At 40.3% G+C, this 16,119-nt stretch overlaps 1 protein-coding gene across 1 annotated transcript in view; it reads right to left on the minus strand.

The window, feature by feature from the left end:
* rbm20 (RNA binding motif protein 20) overlaps positions 1-16,119 on the minus strand; it is a 48,978-nt gene that overhangs the window by 2,392 nt on the left and 30,467 nt on the right. Inside the window, exons 2-13 of the mRNA XM_023424555.2 lie at positions 15,081-16,113; positions 14,641-14,705; positions 14,079-14,188; positions 12,748-12,848; positions 7,133-7,279; positions 5,848-5,979; positions 5,660-5,739; positions 4,744-5,440; positions 4,569-4,655; positions 3,884-4,463; positions 2,808-2,873; positions 1,436-1,557 (exon numbers count right to left, since the gene is read on the minus strand). Coding sequence (XP_023280323.1) covers positions 1,436-1,557; positions 2,808-2,873; positions 3,884-4,463; positions 4,569-4,655; positions 4,744-5,440; positions 5,660-5,739; positions 5,848-5,979; positions 7,133-7,279; positions 12,748-12,848; positions 14,079-14,188; positions 14,641-14,705; positions 15,081-16,113 — 3,220 coding nt within the window. The remainder of the gene's footprint in view (positions 1-1,435; positions 1,558-2,807; positions 2,874-3,883; positions 4,464-4,568; positions 4,656-4,743; positions 5,441-5,659; positions 5,740-5,847; positions 5,980-7,132; positions 7,280-12,747; positions 12,849-14,078; positions 14,189-14,640; positions 14,706-15,080; positions 16,114-16,119) is intronic.

A 16,119-nucleotide genomic window follows, 5' to 3' on the forward strand; every position in this document is an offset into this window, starting at 1 on the left:
CTGACTCAATAATGGTTTGGTTTGGTTTAGTTTACTTTTTTTTCAAAAATCAGTTAAAGAAGACAATTTGATTTTAAACTGAAACTAAATAGAAATTATATATCTGATTTTAAAACAACTGTCAGAGCCAACATAGAAAGATAATTCTAGGTTTGAATTTATTATAATAATGGACATAGAAACTTGCATGGTTGCAGAATGCCTGCTAAATGAGATACAGTTAATCCTTTTAAAATGCAGAAACAATGTTGAGGTTCACCTGTGTACATGAGTAAATAAATTAAAACTAGTAAAACTAAAACTATGGTCAGAAGAATGAGTAAAGTAAAACTATTAAGCACCAGAACACACACACACACACACACACAGACACACACACACACACACACACACACACACACACAGACACACACACACAGACGGACACAGACAGACAGACAGACAGACACACACACAGACACACACACACAGACAGACACAGACAGACAGACAGACACAGACACACACACACACACACACACACACACACACACACACACACACACACACACAGACACACACACACAGACAGACACAGACAGACAGACAGACACACACACACAGGGCTTTGACAGACAGCACAACTGTTTAAAACAGTTTTTTTCCTCTTGGAATGTAATCCATCAAATGTTAGGGAATTGCCGCTCATCTGGTTTGGCTCAGCTGCCGGGGACGAGAGAAATGCAAGATGGCTTGGTGCTGAATGGCCAATAATCAGAAACCTAATACAGTTGCAAGTTTACAGGCATGTGTGTGTGCTGGGTATATATGGCTGCTATATATTGCTGTGATCTGACTGCATTCATGTGTTTTCATTTCTGATTAATCTATCAATTATTTTTTCAATTAACCATTTACACTCTAAAATGTCAGAAAATAGTTTTTTTTTTAAAACACACCACAGCCCAAGATGTTTTTAAATTGTTTTGTTCAACCAACAGAACAAAGCACAAAGACATTCAATCTAAATTCATATAAAGCTTGAAATTTATGAACCTGGAACCAGTGTTTTCCTTGATTAATGAGTGTTAATCTCAATTATCATATCAATAATACTATAAAACTTCTGCCTATTGACTGGTCACTGATTAAACTAAATGAACTGTTGAATGGACTGTACATATTGAGTATGAAACACAGTGATTACTCACCAACCCAGAAACAGGTGGTGTAATCTCTTGAGTTTTGCCACCAGCAGTGCCCTCAGTACAGTCGAGCGTGGAGGCATATAGATTTCAATTTTTGACACACCACCCACAAGAATAAAAGTGAGTGATGCAGACACTCATTTACTGAGGGTCGGTATGCTCATATAATTCAGGAAACTGTTTAACTCAAACTTGCCCTCGTCATCATTGTCAGCTGAAGGACTGGCGTGTCACTGTGCAGTGTGTACCTGTAGGTTCCTGTAGTGTACAGTGCTGCGGCAGTGTATCGTCTTTGCATTCTCCTCACTGGTATAGAACAATCCACAGAGTTTACAGTAGAAACCGGTCCTTGGCACAATGAACTCCACTCCTATTAGACAGTGAACACAACAATTAGAATTCAAACCCAGAAATCAGTACGACACATGAGGGAACTCACAAAGGGTATTTCCAGTGAGTAGAACTTAAAGTGACACTGGAATCCATTTGATTCAATGATACAATTTTTGTCTTACTTTGGAAATGAAAACAAACCATTTTAAACCAAAGTAAAAGGAAAGTAAAGAAAACACAGTTTCTTTTATTTACTGTAAATCTGTTTTTCTCATTCATTCACATTTTTGTCAGTCTTATTTATTTAAACCAAACAATGCCTCTGTCAACAGCAGGCTGAATAATGTGACCTTTCACTTCACCACTCTGCTCTATATTTCAACCACAACATGGGGCCAATGTGATTGACTCTATGTGTGTACTTTGTGTGTATTAATATACACACACAGTACAATTACTTTATCTTGATTACATGAAATTAGACAGGAAGATCAATTATGCATGATATTTCAGTCCTTCATCAACACACTGTTCTGGTGAGCACATTTCAACAACACACACTTGGCTGTCAGTATTCCCATTCCAGATCAATGTGACAATAAAAAATGACCAACATGGCAACAACAACAACCAGATGACTCTTCAGCGTTTTATATTTGGTATCAATGGACACAGTTTGCTCTGGACAGACACACTCACTCTTGGGGTATCATACAACAGAAATAGCAACACAGCTCACGGCACACACAGCTCTTGAGTCTGTACTGTGGTCTATTGTTGCCACACTGCATCAGAGCTTATGTAAGTCTCCATGCAGCAGGTCCAACACCGGCCATGTGCTTGGCCATGTCATTCTAGCCCCAATGATAATATAAATACTCATCTCTCCGGGGTGCATTTCACAACCTGCTCATGGAAATAGGTCAGCAAGTGGCCAAGCAATTCCAGTCAATTAGAGTGCTAATGCACCAGGTTGTCAGTGCACTTATTAATGGTGTACATGATAACACTGTATCTTTAGGACTAAGACCACAGGCTCAAGACCTGTCTGTGACAACGTTTAAATATAGACCAGCCCGAGGACGCTGGGATGACTACAGCCAGAGAAACCTGATTCAATTTTCATCATTCATCAGATTATTGTAATGCTCAGTCTATTTCATGTAAGATTATATTTGCTGACAAAATAGGAACCTTACTGACTATGTTTTAACATCCTCAGTAATTCTGTCTATTCTCTATTCTCCAACACTCACTCATAATAGTAATAAAATGTGTTATGCTTACCCAATGGGATGCTGTGTTCACTGACAGCTTTGTCTTGCTCACGAGATGGTGAGGGGGCCTCCATCTCTGTGAAAGGCATACAACTTATGAGAAAGGCAGGATGCACAAAACCCCCTTAGAAATTATACTTACTTTTCCCGACAGTATATTTTTATCACAGTCTGTTTATTTGTCAGCAGGATTACACAAATGCAGCAAACTGATTTGAACTTGGTGGAGGGATGGGGCTCGCTCCAACATAAAATTTTGGGGCAGTTAAATTATCAGAAAAGAAGATTTACTACCACTCAATGAATAAAGAAAAGGAATCACATTTTATGAAGTAGAGCCCATTGGGAATTCACATAAAAAGAGGCATGAGCGGCGTGTAAGCAGTTTTGAAGTAACGATCCATTTAATCCACATCAACTCTGACCTCAGTTTGGACGCCTCGGTCCCCAGAGCCAGCTGTTTGTTAACAGTACAGAAACAGAGCGGACAGCAACCGACCAAACTGTCTTCAGCAGGCTAAAGACAACTGAATTGAATTTTGCCTCATGAGGGGCTGAGGACCGAAAAGTTGTTCTTAAAGTGAGTACAAGTGATGGACAGTGTGCAGGATTTTTGCCATTTGTTCTCTAGTTAAGAGTGTTTGATCCTGCGCACCTGTCGCTGAGACTCTGTAATCACCACTTGGAGAAATTTACTAGACAAATATTTTTTCAAGTAGGATCCATGAGGAATATATAGGAATACCACAGCTGTTTTTAATTTACTGATTCACTGATTTTATTTTATTATGCCTATAACGAAATCAAAACACTCTTATGCGGTACTGGCTGCCTTGATTAATCAATATTGATGCTATTAATAGGTTCATAACATATAAAAGGTGGAACATTTGTTTGAAGTGGCATGCTAGAGCAAAAAAATGTGACATCTGTTCCGTGAGTCAGGCCAGTGATATTAAGAATACTTCAAAAGAGGCTTTCTTTGTGGTTTACTCTGAAGCATGTTTGTGTAACAATTAACTGACCATCCTGAAAAGAAATCTGTATAGTTTTCACAAAGCTACAAAGATTTCTCATATAAAGTACCTTTTTTAAGAATGTCATCCTTGAGTTGTGCCCCATTTGTGATTATTTCCGTGACCTGTCCTACTTCCTGGGTCTTGCTGTCCTCTAATACTCTGTGATTTTCCATTGGCTCTTCGGATGGCCCACAGTTGGTTACTTTATCCTCTAAACATGCCTCCTCCAGTGCAGCCTTGAACTCCTCACTGGGGAAGTCACTGAGGTTAGTGGTTGGCAGCTCAGGAGTCACTTGGCTGGGTTTCTGTTCTTCATGACTGGTTTCAGTTAAAACATTCTCTGCTTTCTCAGTCACAGATGTTTCAGCCTGGTCTCCAGCAGCCCCGCGGGACTCTTCCTGGTTAGACTTCTTGTTAAATGTCTCCTGCTCCTCCAAGGGTTGCGCAGGTGGTGATTCATGCTTCTCAACTGCTTCTTCCTGGGCAGACTCTTTGGGGCAGGACACGTACTCTTCAAGCTCAGGAAGGTCTGGCTCAATAATGGAATCATCTTCGCCTCCCACTTCATCAACAGTGACCAGTTCCTCCATGTTCTTAGGATACCAACACTCCTCATCAGTGTCAACTCCACTTTCCCACTCTTTCTCCTTGGGAAATGGATCAAGAAAAGACTTGTTAAGAGGGTACAAACACATTTACACTTAAGGGTTAAATAAGAGTCTGACTCCATACAGATCAAAGTGTTTACTTACAGTCTCTCTATCTTTACTACATTCAGTAGCCTCTTTTGGTTTATTGTTTCGCTGAGGTGAAACCGATTTTTCTTTTGACTGGCGATCCTGAGAAAAGAATTGACTTAGTTGCTAGAAGAATGTGTCACATAAAGCAGGTATACAACAATAGTGTACTTTTACAAAAGTTACTCACGGTATTTTCAGTAGCATTCTCTCTCTCGTGTTTTTCTGCAGTGGTGTGCCTCCTGCTTGTCTTTTTGCTCCTGCCCCTGCCCGGCGAACTCTGCCTCTTTTCTTCTGGTGTTCTGCAAAGTGGTTCCTCACTCATCTCAAACTCAGAATGCCTTGGCCTACCATGGTAGTCACCACCATCCCTCCTCTTTGGCTTTGTGTCATGCCTTTGGTATGGAGGTCTGGGCGGCTTGTCTGACTTGTACATTTGTTCTTTCATGTAGAAGTCGTCCTCCATGTTCCTGTAAATGTTAAAGGACATCCCCTGAGGGCTGCCTCGTGGGTGCCAGTCTCTGTTGCCCCTCATCCGATCTTCACCTCCTCCTCGCTCATCTGCAGATCTCGAGCTGATATGATCCATGGGTTTCTGGTAGGCCTTTCGACGGTCAGCTCCCCGTCCGTTAGGCCGATCGTCATCCACGCTTCCCCCATTCCTCCATGGGTCATCCCTTTCCCTTTCGTCCTCACCCCTTCTTAAGTGTGATGACCAATCCCAAGAGCCCCGGCAGGGGCCGAAGCCGTTGCTCCTCTCTGGACCTCTGCATGGTGCCCCCTGGGGACTGTGAGCTGAGCTGCATGATGTAAAACTAGGGCTATGGGAATGAGGACTCAGAGAGCGGCTGATAGGGCTACGGGAGCGAGCTCTCTCTGGTATGTAGCTGCAGACAGATGATAGGCAGATTACACAGTGGAATCTTCTAAAACTACTCTGTGTAAAACTGTGCTGGAATTTTTTTGTTCAGAAATATTGCACCGATTCAAATTAAGTTAATATCTATGACGTTTTCATATCACTAAATTTCTATTGGTGCTTCAAAGAACTCAGTGACACAAAATCAACCATTTGTGACTGAAAGGAGAATTAAAAGTTGCTTTACTGTTCAAGTTCTTGCATCTCATCCCTCTCCCGCTGAGAGTTGATATCGTGGATGATCGTTTGAACATCTTTACCTGGTTTCTAAACAGGAAAAAGTTTTTTTTAGTCATCACCTAAAACAGCAGCTGCTGTTATGATATAGTGACCCCTCAGGGACATCACACTGTTCACTTTGTTTTTAAGTCTTACCTTGAGTTGCAGCTCCTTGTACCTCTTAGACATTCGTATGAGAAGTTTCTGATTGCTAATCATAGCTGGAGTAAGTTGGTAGTATTGAACCATGGCCTGAGCTGCTTCAACATATGCCATCTCCAGAAATGCCTGATGGGAAAAGAGAAATTTGCTGTAAACAATAATGTCCTCCTGACAGTTATATGTTCTTTCATGCAGGATGTATAACATACAGTATTTCATATCTGTCAAACTGCATGCAAGCGAATCTTTGAAAATTATTATCACAAGGCATCAAGTTTCATTACTATAATAAATCACCAGAACAGTTGCTTTAGTCTCCGTAACCAATACCATGATTTTAGTATGAATGCCTTGAATTTGATATGGGTGATATTAATGGTGCGGTTCACTTCTGATAAATGAAACCTCTGAACCTGAGTGAGCTGTCATATACTGGCAGTTAAACCGCCAGCAAGCTATGGCGAAGTACGTGATACCACATAACAGTTACAGCTGAAAAAAGCTGTTGATAATCATAAACATGCACATTGGTAATTTAGTCACAGCAATTCGAGCACATCAGGACAGAAATCTGTGCAAATACATAAGGACTATTAAGATGATTTTGAGATTCAGTTAGGATGCAATTAAACCAGACAAACTAAACTGCCTGAATTTTACATCATTAGTATGATTTAAACCTGCAATAACTGATTTTTGTCCACTTGGAGGCAGCAGAAACAGAACATTGACATATCATGACCTTTTAAGTTAAAGTGGCAAAGATGTTAGCAAACAGTTGCTTATTTAGAAATCCAGCAGTTACAGAGCAACATTGTAGTTCATTTGGAGTCACATTTCTGTTCACCTGGAAAGCCAATGTCCGCTCTCTTTTAGCTTTGTTTTGGTCTCTATCAACTCTTGAGGTAAATATCTGGCTCTTCAGCTGCTAAATGCTCCACTATATATTCTCTAACTGTGTCTGTCTATCTTTCTGTGCTGAGCAGATAGTGTACAGTGGGTTTTTAGAAGTTTTTCTCTGACAACAGCAACAACTTGTACAACAGCCTGCAGAGGCTGAAAACGACAACAGCTCATTGTCTAGTTTTAAACAACGAGCTGAAACTCGCTATAAAGTACTATAAAGCCATGGTGAGCTGCAGATTCAGGTGATAATTCTCTGTAGGTTCATCGCCACAATTTTATATATTGTCATTATAAAAATAATGTGGGTCAGACTTTACATTTTGCTATTGCTATATAAATATGAATAACAAATAATTGACCAAATCTATTGTACCTGATGGGTAGAGCGCATGAGGATGTAGTTGGTGACTTTGCCAAAGGGTAGTCCCAGGTTGATGACATCATTCTCTGTGCAGCTGCCTTCAGGGAGGTTGCAGATGTGAACAACACGCCCTACGGTCGCTTTTCTGGGTGGAAATGGCTGCAAATAAAAATAAAAAAAAGACAAACTTTGAACCATAAGCATTGTTTAAAACACCACCACTTTTGACGGTGTTATCAGTAATAATATGAAGATAGGCTTAACCCTCGAAATCAATATTTACCTTCTCATCTAACTGTTGGACTGATAACAAAAAAAAAAGGAGAATTACAAAAATCTCAGTCAAGAATACTGTAGGAAACTAGTCTGTCTAACATCAATGCAACACTATCATACAGGATGTCATGTCATGTTCCCTCCTTGATACAGCCCAACTCATTGCATCTATTAATAGTTAATTGGCAGTAGAGCAGCAGTGATAATGGAAGTTTTCTTGTTTGGATTTGGAGACTTGTCAGCTGACTGGGACCAGACATTTCCCACATTTGACACCTGCACTGCTCAACATCCATTTGTCTTTCCCCCTTTTTTATCTTAAAGGAAATATGAAGTTGAGTAACACAGGAATGAGTCGAGCCTTTTTCATGGAGTTGAAGAAGGCTACAGAGATATAGTACCGAGAAGGTGAAAGTAAAATCATCCATTTTGGTTTTAGATACTGTAAAACCAAATTGTTATATTAAGTAGCCATGTTTTATTTATTTCTGACAATCTATTGCTTATTACTTTCATAATTTACTTTTATAGCTTTATTGCATTATAACAAATAAAGTTAACAGTTCAAGTCTTTGGTTCTTTCTCTTTCAGCTTTTCTTTCTCCATTTTCATTTCCAGCTCAATTATTACTGCCCTCTTTTTTCCAACTCCCTGCTTAACTATTTATCCTAAAATCTCTGCAATCTTTAGCTCCATCTTTCCCTATTTTGACTCACCACCAACAATTTTTTTCAACATCTGTCTCTGCCAAAATTAGAATTTAAAGAACAGACATACAATGAAGCTGACAAAAATAATCTAAAGAACTTGCTCCACTGTAGCGGGGACTCTGGATGTTGTGATTCAGAAATATGTGGAAAAGAAGAGCAGTGTGCATCTTTACTGTTCTGATGAGCTGCATGACTCCCTTTTAGTGGTTGTTTCATCTTTCTCATTAGCTCCCCCAATATATCTACATATCACCTTAAAAACACAAAGGCAACAACCACTGACTATTTGCTCTGTCTATCTACAGTACATTCATCATCAAACTAGTCTTTGCACATACCATTTGATACCTCGTGTTCCTTTAACATCGCTGTAGAAAGCAGTTGTAAATTCAGCTTGTTATATGACGGCGTCTTATTTCTGCTACCATTATGCTGCAACTGCAGTTTTCCCTGTGCCCCTCCTCCTCTTCCTGCTTCTCGGGCTGACAGACCTGATGGACAGTCCCATGTGCAGGGACAGACTGGGAGTCCTAATTCCACCTCAGACCAGCAGCCAGGGTCTGTGTTTTTACAGGGAATTTGTTCAGGGAAAACCCAACACTAACATACACTTCACACTGGGTCCAATAGCCATGAAGTATGAACTATATAAGGGGGAGGAGGAAACTTTTACGATCTCAAAGTCACTTTGCACTATGCATGTCGAAACATAATCAGAGGCAACTGTATCCATATTCAGAGAACACATGAAACACTGATCACAAATAATCTATTAATAACATGTGATTCTATATCACAAAATCCTGAATGATGACTTGAGACCGAAATGGTGAAGTAGTTAATAAATTGAGGACTCATACCTTCTTTTTAAAAAGTGCTTTTGTCCCTTACAAATTGGACGCTCTAGATTTTGAACTGGTATTTCTATTCACAAATTGTGGAAAAGCTATGTTACTGCTCATTCAATACCAAACAAGAGCTCTGGATGATTTGGCTTTAGATGAGCCAGATTACTGGATTGTTATGCCACAACTTAACGGTTTCTGGCCAGCAAGATGACATTAACAACTTCAGATGCAGGAGTGATAATTCTATTAACAGCTCTGTGCCAATGCCACTGCCACCACCAGAATATATAAAGGTCAATGCAGGTTGGGCTCAATAAACAGATCCAGAAATAGGCTGTTTATGTCTTTGGAATATTAGAAAGAACAAGAGTCTCCTTCTTTGCTCACTATGTTCACTAATGTCTGACCTGTAAAACCTTGTCTATGTCTGAAAGCCCAGACAGTTTGACCACAGCATTGATATCACTGTCGAGGTTGGCTCAGGCTTCAAACAGTAGCTGTTTCTGTTGACCGCAAACCAGAAGTGCAGTTATGCTATGTAACTGCACACTCACAAACCAATCTACTAAGCCAATCTGCTGGGTCAGCTCCAAATAATTGTCAAAAGTATTTTAATTTAACTGGGAATTAATTGTGATTGAAATACACCTTGTACCTTGCACCCTTATGAGTTTATTACAGTTTCTCATCTATACATTATTTGACTTTACAGTTGTTATTCTCAATTTAACCTGAAGAAAACAGTTATGATAATTTACAGATTTTTTTTCCTGTGATGTACTTTTTCATAAATCTTCTGATTAGACAATTTACACCCCCAGACTACAGCTTACAGTCAAAGTTAATGGCTTTACCTGCCACAGTGTGTTCAGCCATATGTGTTATGACAACAGCATGACCTGGCAACTCAGAGCCAGATGGTGTAAAGTATAACAACCATTTCACATGGTGCTTTCACTGACAGCATGCTGATTGACATAAGCTGGAATCTGTCCTAAGGACATGCCTGTTTACTTGTACAAAGCAGGATACATGTTGGAGGATCCAGGAAGATGGTCAGTTTGGTTTCACAGTTTTTCCCCACGTTCCTACACAGAGTGCTTGCACGCCAATTCCTCAGATCATTTTACCAGTCTCTCACCAGCCTGAAACTTTACACCGCTACCCGGGGGTGCGACCCAGGGGTCTTTAGGTCTGTGCTCCTTACAGCAGTTAGCTGTAATCCTGTGTTTATCTCTGTTTGAGTTCTGTTTTCACATGTAGCTACTGTGTTACTTAAAAACTGGGCTGCTGGACAGTGCAGTCCAAACTAAGGAACGTCTGTGTATGTGCAAGCATGCATATGTGCAAGCTTGCATGTATGTGCTTAGGCACATGTATGTGAGCCTCCATGTACAGGTCTATAGTAATTGTTGGTTTTCTTTATTTCGATCAAAAATCAGTCTCATTGAAATTCATGTTCAATTTTACTTTACCAAAGGAGTTTTCTTCTAGTTTGATTTCTAAAGTCTGTTTCTACAAATGTTATGTTATATGTGTTTACATTTTAATTTTCACACGTACAAATAAAAGTTCACAAATTATCATTGTGTGTGTTTGTGCGTGCACTTTTGTGTGAGTGCTCTGCTCAAACCTCAAACAATAAAACTCCACCTGTTCTGCTTAGACAGGTGTGTGTTTATAGCAACTAACATTAGCTCATGTAGCACAGCCTATAAATATTTTTCCACTGATCCAATAAAACCCTTTGTCAATAACCAACCAACCATGACTTTCACATAACTGAGATCAGGCTCCTGTTAAATAGTGCCAGGAAGAGAACAACAAATGGTTGACATGAAAAAGCGAAGCCACACAAAACGTTTGTTGGAATGGAAGAAGGGATATAATTTAAACAAGAACTACAGAATCTGTTACAGCCCCCTATCTCAGGTCTTAAACACATTTCTTTATATCTTATTTTCACTCTACAGCTGAGCTTTATTTTACCTGTATAAATGGTTGTAGTAATTATTATATGTGTACTCTGCTGAGTTTTGTTTTACATTTCTGTGAAAATCCCAAGATGTTTAAACATGGAATAATGTTTATTTTAGTAACGCAACATTAAAAATAGAATCTTACATTTGAGCAGTGAGATTAATGTGCTTCATATAAACTCTGTTGCAAGTAGATACAGATGCACATTATTCAGTGTATTTTCTGGACATTGAAATTCAAGGGGCGGTAGGGTATGTTACAAGAGTTTAAAAAAATAGCAGCTAAGACAAATAAACAATATATTGCCTAAATCTATGTGCTGGGCACCAGACTAAGCTTTCCCCAGGTTTGCTAGGACCCCTTTCACCTCGCTCACTATCTGCACTGTGCTTTTTAAGAGACCTGCCGTCTTGATGGGCGCTTATCGACAGCTGCCGTTTTTCAGCTCTAGTCAAGAGCCAACATTTCTGGACAGACAAACTAACTGTTGGGCTGCAAGTATTGACAGATAAGCTCTTATGAATATTCCTTATTAATTGAAGCCAAAGACAAAGTGAAGGGATTAACATTTACTTATGCTTCATTATTGGAAACCCTCCACAGTTTGCACCCTCTGCTCTAATCCAAGTGGTAAATTTTCAGCGTCTTTCCAGGTTGTAGTTGTTGTTATATAAAGTATGTCTCCATAATTTGTTGTTGCTGTGCTGTTGTGTACATTTTCATCTCTTTCTTTTTACTGTGACTCAAAGTCTTGACCAACCATGCAGCCTATTAAATTCTTCAGTGTCCACAAAAGTTCTACATTTCAGCCATAGTGATTATACATCGTCTTGATTATGTCTGTAAGTAGAATTAAAATAAGATTTTTGAAATGCAGTTCGCTATGCAGTTACATGCGTGTGACGTAGTTGGAGCATCGGTCTGTTCAGAACTTGCTGCTTTAGTTAACATGAAACCGTTTCTGTTCTGAAAGGCAGACAATTAAAGACACAGCTGAGTTGTGTCTGGTCCTAACAAATTTTTACAGTAGAATTGTGAAATATATTTCCTGCCTAAAATGAACTGAATCTGTTAATGCAAGTAGGAATAAAAGGAAAAAAAGTTCAAAACAAAGTATGAATATTTTCATAAATGTTCACTGCTAAACAAAATGTTCCTATATACAGAGGTTTTTCCTGTTATAGCCATATTTCACAGCTTAAATTTTCATCCAGGGGCTGGGTAATCCTGAAGTAGTAAACTACGGATTAATGAAAAATCTCAACACCTAGTTTCTACCCAGTATTTAATTACACACTTTGCCTGGCTATCCAGTTCACTGGAAAAGAGTTGTCAAGCCCGGACAAAGCCTGCTGTTGGGCCCCAGCAGCTGTCAACAAGGGGGTCCGGGTCCATTCATTACACAAAACACATTTGGCATCCATTCATTACACACCTTACATACGTGTTCCTACTACAGAGCAACGTCTTTAAAGATACATGGAAGAGATGCAGTGTACAGGAAAATTCAGTGAAAACCTAAACAGAGATAAAATATGATAACATACCCGCTCAGTCTGACCCTCTTACTCTGCACTGAAGAATACTAGAATACTAATGAAAACTGCGCCCCCCCCCCAAGTATATTATTACAAGAGTCATAGACACGGGTCAAACATTACAAATCACTTTTTAATTAAATAGAATAATTAAATTCGAGAGCGACAGAGGTTCCTTTGTCGCTAACATTCTTCAGAACTTGTCACAAAATTTGATTTACATGCTAAGATCAGACTCTAATGATTCTGTGAAAAAATCCAAACATTTGTCTGACCTTTGACTCTGGCTGGTGTGAGGCAAATCCTGTGTCTGACATGGGATAAGTCTTCATGGCTGCAGCTGGCAAGTATGATGTATTGGCTCCTGAGGATACATCTGTGGAAACAATTTGAAATTGTCCTCATATAGTAGAGCAAATCTGGGGGAAAAGTTACATTAGTTCAATGTTATAAATATTGCTAACAAAATGTCTCACTCAAACTCTTACTTTTATTTGAAAACACTAGGTTGAAAGAAAAGGGTTCAAAACATGTTCTCAGCGCTGACGGATGGGGAGAAGACACTTCTTATTTTATTTCTAAACACTGAATACTTAACTGGAGGACAAAGACCCAACAAATATGTTTCCATGGAGACTAACATTCAGATTATTATCAATTTAAAAGCCCCAAAAGAATTAAAATGCTCTATAGTGGTTGGAGGGGGATAGATTAAACCTTTTCATAAACCAATCAGAATAAAAATTGTACCACGTAAATGATTTCTGACTGCGTTCTTTCTGCGCACGCCCTCTGCCATGACATAAATGGGTGGGGGGCATACGTTTCTCCACTTCCCAAAAATGGCGGCTCCATAGCTGATTTGGCCCTCTACAGAGAGTTTGTTGTAATACAGCCACTAAGGAAGACAAATGGACAATGTATTCACCACTTCTGTGCATGTCACACAGCTGTTTTGTTTACATGCACCGGTGCATGTAAACACTAGACCATAGTAAATCATATCCCATGTGAACAGTAAACCCGAAATCTTCAGTCAGAATGAGTTCAATCAGAATGGGAAAAAAAGCGTGTGCAGGTAAATGCAGCTATTGAAAGGTTACATGTGTAACCATGGTTCTCAGAGTGAGAGACCATCTCTCCAACTTGAGGCTGCTAAAAGATCCACTCCATGGAAACTGTGAACAATGAGAGTTTTTTGCTGTCTGGACCACCCACAGATGTATGTCTTAAAGTAATTATACACAGGGATATGTAATACAGTAGAGAGATAGGATTGCTATGATAGAGAACAGGTGCTCAGTTTGTTTATGTGTAGAAAAGCACAACACAGATCATAAGCTTTGTGGGTTTGCAGTTATAATATGTGCACTAAAAGTCATAAACTCCCAACAAGTATGAATGAAGGTTTGGGTTAGTGCTGTGGTCTTGATATTTTGGATTTCAAAACACTTTATTATAAGTCAATATATCAAAATAGACTGCGTCACGTTATAAAAACATGTTGCCTAGTACTCTCACCCAACTAAAAATACTCCCTGACCTCCATTTATCTCCAGCAAAAAGGGACACTTGGTAGGTGGTGGTGACGAATGGGTTATCCTACCTTGACTTGCAGCAGAGTAGACCATGGAGTTTGTCCCTCCGGATTTCAGACCTCCATCAGAAGGCCTGCTGACAGCGTAGTGAACAGCTCCAGCTGATACCACGGCGGAGCTGCAACAATCATAGAAGGCTGATTTTAGCTGCTGCTCCCCTGCCTTGCTCACTCATATCTTGTGACAGAGCTCATATTCATAGAAACATTAAGACAGCTGTATATAGAGCAAGGAAAAGGAAAATAAATTGCTTCCTACACTCAAGAGAGATTTGCTCTGGAATGATCAATATATTGTTAATCTAAAAAAAAAAAAAAAAAATCACACTTAAACACAGCTTGTAAGAGAATGAGGAAATTACCAAACCATGGTAAGAGATAGTTGTAAAAGCAAACATCTTACTTCAATTTTTGACAATCAACAAAAAACTGAATAGACTGTGTGAAGCCACTAGTTTTGTGAATATCTGAAGTTCTTGCAGGGTAATAAAAGGACATGGGGGAGCACATGTTGCGATCACAACCCAATTTAAACTCTGTCCAGTGAATTTTAGAGTTGCAAATTACTCACCTTTCGTTTGTGTACAATGTTCGATTCTGCAGGTGTAGTTTCCCCTTCACGTGCTGGTCCCAGTCCTACAAACACACACATACACACAAATACACACACAAACACACACACACACACAAACACACCGTCCAAACATAGACTCAAACAGCTTGGACACACTGGAAGCTCACTGCTTGCCCACCCCCCTGATAGCTCTTACATACCCCCTGTATAAGCTCATGGCTGAAAGCAATTAAAGAGACAACATCTTGGATTAGTTAGTTAGTGAAACTGGGTTGCCTGCTTGTTTTATTCTCTATTGTCTATTTTTAAGGTATGAGCTGACAAATGTTCACATGTGGTGAATAATAGTTTGAAAAATAGTAAAAAATAGTTTGTGGTGTACAATAACATTTGCAAAAGAAGCATGCATTTATGTTTTGACTGATCAGTTGACTCACCTTGAGGTTGTAAACCTTCTTGTCACAGATGCTACACTGGTGTGGCAGTTGAGTGGGTGTGATGGCATGGTAATCATTGACTTGATAGGGCTGAAGTGTTCTGGTTTCCTCACTTCCATGCAGGGGCTGGTAGCCCCCAAATCCCTGTGTGCCACTTGAACCCAACGAGGAACCCCCACTACTGTGATTGAACTTGGGGTCAGGGGTTGGCTCCTCTGGGTTATATAGTTCCGTTTGGGAACGAATTGGCTGCCCAGCTGCTGTCCACACAGTGGCAGCATTAGAAACCATATCCATCTTTCCAGTGTGACTCATGCTACTGGGGCCTTTCCATTGCTCCTTCTGCCCAGGGGAGTTATAAACATTTATGTTCTGCTCATTGACACTAAATCCAGCTTGTTGCCCCTGTATATCCTGCCCATAGAAATCTCTCTGAAAACCAACATTGTTCATGTTCTTTGCCTGAGTGTTTATCACTGTGTAATGTTCATCACTAGCAGTGGCTGATGCTGCAGATGTCCCTCCAACTAAGTTGTACTGAAGACGCCTGTCAGTATCAGAGGGGTAAGCTGAACCTGACTTTTTACCATACTCCGCACCCTGTTGGCCCACTGTGCCCCCTCCACCAGGATGGTTCAGTCTTACATTCCCTGGGTTTTGGTGGTATCCCGCACCCACTAAGGCCCCCAAGGCTGAATTTGAAGAGGGAAATCCTAGCACTCCCGTGGGGAAGGCACCCTGTGGATTCCCAACCATAGTCGAAGTCCGTAGCTGATTGAACAGGGGTTGGGACATGGCGACATTGGAAAGAACCTGATTGAGAACAGTGGCGGCAGTGGCTGTGTTGCCCCCCTGAGCCAGTTTGAGGCGATGGAGGGTGAGCTGGGCCTGGAGCTGAGCAAGCTGGAGGCTGGCTGGAGTCAGGAGGAGCTGCTGGTTCTGCTGCTGAGGCACCGCCTGCACACTGCCTGGCAACTGGCCACCGACCTGGAGGCCTTTCTTATCGGTGCAGTCCACAGGTATCGCACTGATGCTGTAG

Source organism: Seriola lalandi, unplaced genomic scaffold, assembly GCF_002814215.2.
Source record: "Seriola lalandi dorsalis isolate HSWRI2012SDOR001 ecotype SW California unplaced genomic scaffold, Sedor1 jcf7180002054742, whole genome shotgun sequence".
In the NCBI taxonomy this organism is placed as follows: Eukaryota; Metazoa; Chordata; class Actinopteri; order Carangiformes; family Carangidae; genus Seriola; species Seriola lalandi.